Raw genomic sequence first — 11,341 nt, 5'->3', positions numbered from 1 at the left:
ACATTTATAAAGCAATACATTACATTAAATTACATTTCAGAGTAAGAGAGGCTAAAAAGCATCATAGGAGAGAGAACATTCTAAGGACATGCTACGACATCCACAGCAGACACGGGGGTATCTATCGGACTCCGGGAGGTCTGCTGGTGACATTGGGGCATCCACTGGACCTGGTTAGAAGATAGGAGGGAGAGAGAGAGGCACTAGGGAGAGGGAAGGCAGAACAGGGTTAGTAGCACATAGAGCCATACAGACCACACAGATATTGAAACAGGCAACCTGGGGCAAGCTCCTGGAATATATTTGTATATCGCTCTGGAGGTAGAGCGGCCAGCTGAGGATCGGTTAGATCCCAGCTTCCGGAGTGTTCCGAAGTGTCCTTGAGCAAAGACACTGAGCCCCAAAATGGCTCACGTACTGTACTGCACTGTGGCGCAGTAACTACTGTCGCCTCACGGCAAGAAGGTCTCCGGGCCTTTCTGTGTCGAGTTTGCATGTTCTCCCCGTGTACAAATAAAAAAAGAACCCAATATGAAAAGCATGCAGAAGAACAGATAGCTAACGCTGTCCATCCCTGGCGAAGATGGACAGGAGCGCTTGGTTGGCCCCCGGGCGCGTCCCCTGCACGCTGCCTACTGGCTTCTCCCAGCAGCCCTTGGGGGAAGGATGATGACATGAGTGAAGAGCAGGAGAACAATTTCATTGGTGGACACTTCTGTCACTGTGTGTGTGTGTGTGTGTGTGTGTGTGTGTGTGTGTGTGTGTGTGTGTGTGTGTGTGTGTGTGTGTATGTGCCTCATCACCGTGTGCTGTGCTATATCCACCGTATGACAATAAATGTTGTTTGTTGTTGTCGTTGTTGTTTGTTATATACTGTTTGCTATTGGCTGTTTGCTGATGCAGGTACATAGCCACGCCCCTGGCTAGCGTGTTGGGGATCAGGGATCGGTTGCGTCCCACAGCGGCGCACAATCCCATCCTCCAGAACTTCTTCCTCACCCAATCACGAGCCCCTGCTCAGGTACCGCCAGCCGTTAGCCCCTCCCCCCAACCCCAAATCTCTCCGGTCGTTATGAGAGGCTGGGATTGGGCGAGCGTTGGGAGACATCATCTGCTATGCCTAACAGAGGGCGAATCAGTAGCCATACTTCACTGGTCTATTGCTAAGATACAATCTGCTTACTGTAGGTTCTACGCTCTACTATCTAATCTACTGTACATAGGCCCGCACTGCACACGCATATCACAACAGTATATAACACTACATATATAACACATCGCACATACATTACACTCTGCAGTTCTCCACGGACACTATACTCACACTCACTCCATTCTGTGTATATTATTGTATTTTGCAGTTGTAATTTATTGGATATATTGTATTTTGTAATTGTACTGTCCTGTGTTTGCACTGTTCTGATCCTGTCCTGCACCCTGTCTAATGATGTCTCCATCAGATTATGCACAACTAATTCCTAGTGTGTGTAAGTTACCATGGCAACAAACTGATCTAATTCTGATTCTACACTGTTATATTATGTTTGCTTTGATTAGCAGAAACAATAACCTCCCAAGCTTCACCCCCTCTCTCTCTCTCTCTCTCTCCCTCCCTCTCTTTCTCTTTCCCTCTCTCTCTTACCGCCTCTCTCCCTCTTTCTCTCTCTCACCCCCCTCTCTCTCTCCCTCTCTCTCTCCCTCCCTCTCTTTCTCTTTACCTCTCTCTCTTACCCCCTCTCTCCCTCTTTCTCTCTCTCTCACACCCCCTCTCTCTCTCCCTCTCTCTCTCTCTCCCTCTCTCTCTCACCCCCCCTCTCTCTCCCCCCTCTCCCTCTCTCTCTCTCTCTCCCTCTCTCTCTCCCCCTCTCTCTCTCTCTCTCTCTCTCTCTCTCAGGAGGATGTGAGGGCTCTGTGTAAGAAGACAGGGTGGTCTGAGAGAAGTGTCCACGTCTGGTTCCGGAGGAGGAGGAACCAGGACAGACCAGGCCTCTGCAAGAGGTTCTGTGAAGCAAGGTCAGACAGTGTGTGTGTGTGTGTGTGTGCTTGTGTTAAGAAGTGTGATTATGACGCGTTTCTTCCTGTCCACAGTTGGAGGTGTGTGTTTTACCTGTGTGCGTTCGTCGGGGGACTGATAGCTCTGTACGATGTGAGTATGGTCCATTCTGTCATTCTCACAGACCATCCTGGCAGTCTTCCCTCTCAAGCCATCACACTATTTTGGGAAATGTGACGCTTCAGGGCTATACTCAAGCCATCTCTTCTCTCTCTCTCTCTCTCTCCCTCTCTTTCTCTCTCTCTCTCTCTCTCTCTCTCTCTCTCTCTCTCCCTCTCTCTCTTTCTCTGTTTCTGCTTCAGAGATTTGGGCTTGCAAAGTTCTCTCATACAGTATGGTTGCCATAGATAAAGTAGTAGACATGCGTAATTGTCTCTTCTTTCTTTCTTTCTTTCTTTCTTTCTTTCTTTCTTTCTTTCTGTCTCTCAACTTCCTCCTTTCCCTCCCTCCTTCACTACCATCTGTTTTCAGAAACCTTGGTTTTATAACCTGAGGGAGGTTTGGGCCGAATTCCCCAAACAAGTGAGTACCACACACACTTGCACACACACTCTCTCTCACACACACACACACACACACACACACACACACACACACACACACTATCCTATAACCATCTAACCTGAAAAGTTATGACAGTTTTGTGTGTGTGTGTGACCTAGTCCATGCTGCAGTCTCAGTACTGGTATTACATTGTGGAGAGCAGCTTCTACCTTTCTCTGCTTCTCAGCCTCACATCTGATGTCAAACGAAAGGTGAGTGTGTGTGTGTGTGTGTGTGTGTGTGTGAGTGAGTGTGTGTTTGCTGTTGTGTACAGTACAGTATGTCTTTGAATCTCTTACCATAATGGTTGTTTTGAATCTTCAGTGTTAGTGTGTGAGTCCTAGTATGTTCCTTGTCCACCCTAACAAGGATGTGTGTGTGTTTATGTGTGAGTGTGTGCATGCGCATGCATGTGTTTGCATGCGCATGCATGCATGTGTGTGTTTGTGTGTGTGTGTGTGCGTATGTGTGTGTGTGTGTGTGTGTAGGACTTCCGAGAGCAGGTGATCCACCATGCAGCCACGTTGATTCTGCTGGCGTTCTCCTGGAGCTCCAACTACATCCGCATCGGGACCCTCGTCATGGTGCTCCACGACGCCACCGACTGGCTGCTGGAGGTAAGTACCGCGCCGCTACCCGCCGGTCCACAGCCAAGAGGGTCAGGAGCTGTTATTGGCTAGTACAGCTAGTGTCAGTCAATGGATAGCTAGCTGTGTAGCAACTAATTCAAGAGGAGAATCGAACGCAGAATGTGACTTTTGTCGTCCTGCCTTCTCTCTCAGGGGGCGAAGGTGTTTAACTATGCAAAGTGGGAGTCGACAGCAAACACCTTGTTTGCGGTGTTCTATGTTCTCTTCATGGTAACGAGGCTCGTCATCTTGCCCTTCTGGTGAGTATAAGTGTTACGACCCAGCTCGTTCCGAGGTCGCAACCAAAAGGGGAGTCACACGACCAAAGCAAGCTTTTAAGAATATTTAATAAGTGGCTACTAAATCATACAAACAATAATCAACTAGTATGAGATGTGAATATCAGTATGTCAGTGGTGCAGTGTAATGTATGGATGCAATGACAACAGTATGGTGAGAGTGGATGTTGTAAGATGTAAACCAAAAGTCCAAATCAAACAAAGGTGCTTCTGGGGAGAGAGAGAGAACTCTGATTTTGGACGGCCCTTATGGCGCGTTCCAGGCAACCCGTAACTTGTGTGTTTCCGACCTCCTACATGTGAAAATGCTCTGGAATGGCAGTCAAACCCGTAACTTCCCACCCGTGAACTCGTACAGATCGATGTACTCCCAGTTGCGCTCTCTGTTCACGGGTGGGAAGTGGAGCTCTTGTGCTTGCCTCAAGTGGTTAGATAACAGGCTGATGTCGTCGGCGTAGTCCAGGTCTGTTAGGATTACAGCAGGATGCCTTCTTGACCTCCTAGGTGTTATAGTGAAGCCAAGATCCTCCTCCCTTCCCTGGATTGCCAGCCTCAGTGCGTAGTCCAGGACTATTATAAAGAGGAAGGATGCGAGTGTTTCCCCTTGTAACACTCCCACCATGATGTCAAAATCCTATCTGGAACGCGGCATCATACCCCATGCACACCTGCGCCAGGTGCATCTGATCAGGACCACTCCCAGACTCCACCTGCTGGACAAAACAAGAACAGACAAAACAGACAAAACATCCAGAACAGAACAGACAACAGCATAACTCCAGCAGGGAGAAGTCTGAGAGTCGTCACAATAAGCCAACCTCAACTCCACCATGACTCAACCATAAACGGACTACGAACCCAACTCTTGACCACAGAGCGCTGGACTGGGCTATAGCCAGCATCAGATCACAGCTTTCCCATCTGGCCACTATGATGTGTAGGGCTGGGTATCGAGTCGAATTTCAAGAATCGATTCGATTCCGATTCACAAGGTTCAGAATCGATTATCACGATTCAATTCGATTCGATTCGATTCAATATAGATTTGGTTAGTGTTACTAAAACCTTTTTTTTTGCTGTAATTACATGACCTTAATTACATGACAGCCAAGTTATGCAACACATCAATACTAGGGCTGGGTATCAATACTGATTTAAAAAAATGAATGAATGAATGAATCATTGAATGAATTAATGAACTATTCATACCTTCATTTATTCATTCATTCATTAAATAAAAGATTTATTTTGGGATTCATGAATCGATGAATCGATTTTTGAAACCCATCCCTAATGATGTGTACAGTACAGTGTGGCTGTGTGTTGTGTGTGTGTGTCTGAGGTATGACCAGGGGTGTAGTGGAGGGTAAACCCAAATAAACTCAGTTTACCTACAGTACCTGTTGAAAATGAGGCTGAGAGTTTACTCAGCTATTTTCTGATCAACTGTATTAATCTGTGTTTAGTACTACATCCCTGGGCTCTACGTGTGTGTGTGTGCCTGTTTGCTGTGCGTGTGTGTCTCAGGTGTGACGTGTGTGTGTGTGCCTGTGTGCTGTGCGCGTGTGTCTCAGGTGTGACGTGTGTGCCTGTGTGTCATACTGTACGGTATGTGTGTGTCTCAGGCGTGACGTGTGTGTGTGTTCTGTACGTGTGCGTCTCAGGCTGATCCACTGTACGTGGGTATATCCTGTGGAGCTGTACCCTCCCTTCTTTGGCTACTACTTCTTCAACGCCATGCTGCTGCTGCTGCAGACACTCCACCTCTACTGGGCCGTGCTCATATCACACATGTTCTACAAGCTCCTCTACAACAACGTACGTGTGTGTGTGTGTGTGTGCGTAGGTATATGCGTAGGTATGTGTGTGTGTGTGTGTGTGTGTGTGTGTGTGTGTGCGTAGGTATATGCGTAGGTATGTGTGTGTGTATGTATGTGTGCGTGCGTAGGTGTGTGTGTGTGTGTGTGTGTGTGTGCGTAGGTCTCTGTGTGTGTGTGTGTTACGTATATATGAGGACCGCTGTCTTTGATGCTGGATAATTTTGCAACAGTTACTACAGTATACAGTACATTATGTTTTAACTTCTCCCTCTCCATATTACCCTCCTCCATCTCTCCCCCTCTCCCTCTCTCCATATTACCCTCCTCCATCACTCCCCCTCTCCCTCTCTCCCCCTCTCCCTCTCTCCATACCCTCTGTCCTCCCCCTCTCCCCCTCTCCCTCTCTCCATATCACCCTCCTCCATCTCTCCCCCTCTCTCCATACCCTCCTCCATCTCTCCCCCTCTCCATCTCTCCCCCTCTCCCTCTCTCCCCCTCTCCCTCTCTCCATACCCTCTGTCCTCCCCCTCTCCCTCTCTCCATATCACCCTCCTCCATCTCTCCCCCTCTCTCCATACCCTCCTCCATCTCTCCCCCTCTCCATCTCTCCCCCTCTCCCTCTCTCCATACCCTCCTCCATCTCTCCCCCTCTCCATCTCTCCCCCTCTCCCTCTCTCCATACCCTCTCTCCTCCATCTCTCCCTCTCTCCCTTTCTCCATACCCTCTCTCCTCCATCTCTGCCCTCTCTCCCTCTCTCCATACCCTCTCTCCTCCATCTCTCCCTCCTCCAGTTGAAAGGGGATGACAGGAGTGACGAGGAGGAGGAAGACAATGATGACACATCGGAGAAGGACGGCCAACAGCAGAAGCTCAGGAATAGCTCTGGGCTCAGAGGGAGAGCCACTGGGCACTGAGACAGTAGCCATGTTTCCATCCACACGTTTTATGCAAATTAAGTTAAATCGAATTAAAAATGCCTTATGGAAACAGTAAAGTTCGATTAAAAGTCATGAAAATCGACAAAAAGTTTGTACTGTCGATCTCATCTGATTTTCTCTTGTTCGATAAAAGTCTTTTGTGATAAATGCTTTATCCGATTTAAAGCTCTAGATGGAAACGCACGTTCACCGGCTTTATTCGCATTTATATTTTTAGCGATCCTCACACAATTCGATTGACAAGTGGATGGAAACATGGCTGGTATGGGGGCGGGGGAAGATAGAGAGAGAAAGAGAGAGAGAGAAAGAAAGAGAGAGAGAGAGAGACAGAGAAAGAGAGAGAGAGAGAAAGAGAGAGAGAAAGAGAGAGAGAGAGAGAGAGAGAGAGAACATTGAAGCCACTCCCTGATGGCCGGAGAGCCCAAACACACTGAAGAACTCGGAGAAAGGCACAGGAGTCAAGCAGAAACCCTGATTTTCCCTGGAAGATATGAAGGATGATGCACAAAGTTAATTAAAAGTCCATAACAGTTGTTTGGGCTCAGTGAAGCCAGGATGGCAGTATCATGATGAATTTATTGGATTTTATCCCAATAAACCCAATTGAATGAACTCATGTTTTTGCTAAAAAAATAAAAAATAAATAAAATCTCATGTTGGAGATGATGATGATGAAGATTTTTTTTTTCTTTTAATTTTCATGCACCTTTATTTATACCGGTTAACAATCTCATTGAGACCTAGGGTCTCATTTACAAGAGAGACCTGTTCAGGGTGGACAGCAGCATAACACACAGTTACAGACAGACAGGAACATACAAAAGACAAAAATAAAACCTAACATTAAAATGAAGATGATGATGATGATGATGATGGTGATGGTGGTGATGATGATGATGATGATGATGATGATGATGATGATGATGATGATGGTGATGATGATGATGATAATGAATGAGGAGAGATTAGTGGGATGCCTGATTCAGTAGCTGGTATCCATCTGTCTTTCTGTGTCAGAGCGCCCTCTAGCGACAGATAGCAAGAACTAGTCCGATGACTGATGTACAGTTACTATGGTGACGAAGACACAAACCATGCCCGTTTTCAAACCGAAGGGACTGCTGCTGCTAGCAAGCTAGACGTCCTTATCGAAAACAACACTGAAATCAACTTCTCTCCTAGAATTAGCTACAAAACCAACATGGCTCATGTTAGGACGTACAGCCCAAACGTGCGTGTTGGAAACTGGTGCGAAGACGTCACTTTGGAAGAGGTTCGTTTCGAGATCTTCAAGCACTGCTTGAAGCATTAGCCTATAGCTAGCTATCTAACTTTAGCTAGGCTACTAACATTATAGTTTAGTTAGTGTTGCTGATGTAAGCAATTACTGCAAAAAAGCTATGCAGAGTGTGTGAAAGAGTGTTCTTATATGGGTTTTTGTCCTCAGGACACACTAAAAGACTTCCTAGAGAGGAAAGAGAAGGGTGAGCTTACTGTCCAGAAAACAGGCTACCTCAAACAGAACCTCCTGAGACAGGTAAGGAACCTATAACAGCCATGTCCTAAACAATACCAGCTATCCATAATGACAACAGAGAGTGTCCTAAGTGACTCACTTTGTGCAGGTGAGTCTGTCTGTGGCCCAAGGTGGCGGTGTATGTTTTGGAGACGTCGTGATGCTGGTGAATGAGGGAGGATCCAACAGAGACAGTTGTGCCGTCAGCATCAACGCAGACATCAGCAGCTTAGGGAAGGGCCCTGACGCCGCCATTCAGTCACCGTGCGGAGTCAGCGCGGGGAGAAGCATGCAGCCCTGCACACGTACAGCCTTCATCATCCGCAGGTAGTGTACGCACACACACACACACACACATACACACACACACACACACACACAGACACACACTTATCGTTGGCCTGCATATTCACTTCACACGTGTGTGTGTGTAACGCTTCTCTGTGTGTGTGTGTGTGTGTGTGTGTGTGTGTGTGTAACGCTTTGTGTGTGTGTGTGTGTGTGTGTGTAACGCTTCTTTGTGTGTGTGTGTGTGTGTGTGTAACGCTTCTCTGTGTGTGTGTGTGTGTGTGTGTAACGCTTCTCTCTCTGTGTGTGTGTGTGTGTGTGTGTGTAACGCTTCTCTGTGTGTGTTTAGTGCCGACGGCAGTGCGGAGGGAGAACCGCTGAGATACGACCAGAGCTTCACCCTGAGAACAACCCCTGGCTTTGCTGGAGGGGTGAGGAAGCCCATCTGGGTATCAGCTCTCCTGACTAAAACACTTTTCTGATTGGAGGGAGGAGTGAGTGTTCTGATTGGAGGGAGGAAGGAGTGTTCTGATTGGAGGGAGAAGCGGGTGTTCTAATTGGAGGGAGGAAGGAGTGTTCTGATTGGAAGGAGGAGGGAGTCTTCTGATTGGAGGGAGGAAGGAGTGTTCTGATTGGAAGTAGGAGGGAGTGTTCTGATTGGAAGGAGGAAGGAGTGTTCTGATTGGAAGGAGGAGGGGTGGTCTGAGGCCACGTTTATTCTGGTATGGTTTCATTTATTTTCAAAAGGCCAAAAAAGATCTCCGTTCACACTAGCGTTGGATTTCTTCTGTTGTTGAGTTTCTGATTGACACTCACCCCCTCAAAACACATGAGAAATCTTACTCACCACTCTCTCTGTGTCCAAAAATGTTTCCCCTCAGCTGTATCTGACCAGCGACCACAGGACATTTCAGAAGGTAACGATAATGTTTTTTCAAATTTTCAAATGATATGCACTGCAGAAGCATGCATTGTCCACATGCTGAACTCATCCATGTTTTTATAGCCTCTCTAATAACGGCAAGTCTGTGGAAGGACTGTTTTTGTACCTGTTTTTATAGATTATAGATTATTATTGTGCAATTTTCCCCTCAGGGATTCATTATAAAGTACCTACCTACCTATACGACTGCCATTTTGAACCAACTTGAGCCAAAAATGTGTAAACGATTGTCAGTCATTGCCTATTTTCGTTTTTAGGTCCTTTGGAGAACCCATTGTGATATTCTGTAACAAAAGTTTTGATTTGATTTGAAGTGTGCAAAGAAGTCCCGTCTCCAGGAAGTGAGTCTTGACCAGCAGGGTTCCTTCCTGTCCTGGTGGAAAATCCTGCACTTTGACCCCCAGGAGAGGATGGAGCATGAGGGACTACCTGTACCAGTGAGTCCTATCTCTGCTCCGCCTCCAACTCCTACTCCCTATCCCTAACTTCACCCATGCTCTACCAAGCCAAACATCCCAGTGGGCATATCTGGATAGCTTTATCCTCTCAGCCACTCCTATCTCTAAGTCCTACTCCTAGCTATGTCTGTGTCTTCCTACAGGCTAATGCTAAAGTCCTGATCACTCACTGCAAGACCAACCACGCCCTCGCCGTCCTGGGAGAGCACATTCTGTGGTAAACCCACATTTCCTCTTTTCATCACAAGACCACTCCAGCAGGAGTAAACATTTCTATCTCATAAGATGTTGTGTTGTATGTATATCGTGGTGCTGTATGTGTATTTCTGTAGGACTCCGTATGGCAAGGAATATGAGGTTACTGCCCACACCTTCCTGGACTCCCACAAGGCCGAGCGAGACATGAACCACTGGCTGTTAGTGACCTCTAACCCCACAGAGCAGTGGCAAAAACTTTTGGACTGCCCACAATCACAGGCCACACCCACAGAGCAGCAGCAAGGAGACTTGGGTGTGTGAGCACCCGCTCAAGTACTGTATGTTTAACTGTAGTACAGTATGTTATACCCAAGCTCTCTCTACATGGAACACCTCAATAAAGGCTTGGTCTCTCCCAGTCTGGCTTGTTACTTACTCTCACAATAAATGTAACATCCTCCAAGTTTCCTCTATCAAGACCATACCTCATACCCAAACTGAGGAACGTGCTATCTGATCACAGGCACACTGCCAGCCATTGTTAGGTATGTAGACACACTGTACACACTATACTCAGTCCACTCATCTGGTTGGTATATTCCTACTCTGTGTTAATCTGGATTTTCTGGTGGACCATACTGTAGTATGCTTTGGTTCCTGGATCCTGAGTCTGAAATGAAGTTTGAATGAATGAATGATTTGCTTCAGGATTACACAAAACTGAAATGTAGCTTCATCTTGACTAGCTAATTTAAAAACACAAATTAAAAGTTATTTTTTTATTTTTAATAAAGGCTCCTGGCTATCCCATTGATGTAATGTTTATTTTCACAAGGCCAAACAGAGGGCGGTCAAAATTGAGAGGAGAATATAGGCATAATATGCAGTTAAGTCAAAAAACACTCTGAAACTGAATTTTTGGGGGTTAGCCAGGCTTGTCTCCCCTGCCTATGGGAGGAAACACCACTGCTTAATATGCCAGACTTTAGAGATCTCAATGACAAATAAACATGATTGAATGCTTATTTACTAGTACAACAAGCATTGTGCTATTTCTGAAGTGAATGAAGGGTGCAGGTCTAGTTTTGGAGGGGTGAGTAGTGTTAGGATGTAGTTGCTTCTTTGGTTCAGTATGGTTGGTTATGGATGAGGGTATCCAAAGGTAAAGCAGTCAGTTTTCAGGGCTAGAAGTGTAGATCCTAGAGGGACAGGGTTGCCCAGCTTTCTCAGACATCATTAGTGCTAATCCATCATGAAATCACCGTACCAACATGTGTGCCAATATGTATTTTGACTTTATCAAAAGTGTTTGTAAACAATAATCCAAAGTGGTCTGTGTTGATGACTTATCAAACCTGTCTAACTGATCAACCAGATCATTGACTCATAGCAAAAGATCCAGAAGATGAAACCCACTCCTGAGAACAGACTGTTCTGCTTTGAGACAAACATGCTACCATGGATGGAGATGATAGAGGGATAGGGAGAGAGAAGGACTCTGGAGAGGGATAGAGAGAGAGAAGGACTCTGGAGAGGGATAGAGAGAGAGAAGGACTCTGGAGAGGGATAGAGAGAGAGAAGGACTCTGGAGAGGGATAGAGAGAGAGAAGGACTCTGGAGAGGGATAGAGAGAGAGAAGGACTCTGGAGAGGGAT

General features: G+C 46.5%; 2 protein-coding genes across 2 annotated transcripts in view; both read left to right on the top strand.

Annotated features, from left to right (window-relative positions):
• The window catches only part of cers3b (ceramide synthase 3b), an 8,622-nt gene extending 1,694 nt beyond the window's left edge, over positions 1-6,928 (top strand). Inside the window, exons 4-12 of the mRNA XM_084452876.1 lie at positions 904-1,021; positions 1,895-2,013; positions 2,089-2,146; positions 2,525-2,575; positions 2,716-2,808; positions 3,085-3,213; positions 3,379-3,485; positions 5,189-5,342; positions 6,137-6,928. Coding sequence (XP_084309002.1) covers positions 904-1,021; positions 1,895-2,013; positions 2,089-2,146; positions 2,525-2,575; positions 2,716-2,808; positions 3,085-3,213; positions 3,379-3,485; positions 5,189-5,342; positions 6,137-6,259 — 952 coding nt within the window. The 3' untranslated portion in view covers positions 6,260-6,928. The remainder of the gene's footprint in view (positions 1-903; positions 1,022-1,894; positions 2,014-2,088; positions 2,147-2,524; positions 2,576-2,715; positions 2,809-3,084; positions 3,214-3,378; positions 3,486-5,188; positions 5,343-6,136) is intronic.
• Positions 6,929-7,484: 556 nt separating this feature from the next.
• On the top strand, positions 7,485-9,709 carry cfap161 (cilia and flagella associated protein 161; the record flags this gene model as incomplete). Its single annotated transcript, XM_084452542.1, has 7 exons — positions 7,485-7,556; positions 7,731-7,820; positions 7,909-8,126; positions 8,437-8,518; positions 8,969-9,004; positions 9,345-9,467; positions 9,632-9,709. The coding sequence occupies 7 exons, from the start codon at positions 7,485-7,487 to the stop codon at positions 9,707-9,709; spliced, it is 699 nt and encodes a 232-aa protein (XP_084308668.1).
• Between the last annotated feature and the right edge of the window lie 1,632 nt (positions 9,710-11,341).

Source organism: Borostomias antarcticus, assembly GCF_949987555.1.
Source record: "Borostomias antarcticus genome assembly, chromosome: 18".
NCBI classification, from domain to species: Eukaryota; Metazoa; Chordata; class Actinopteri; order Stomiiformes; family Stomiidae; genus Borostomias; species Borostomias antarcticus.
This window is presented reverse-complemented; position numbering and strand designations above follow the sequence as displayed.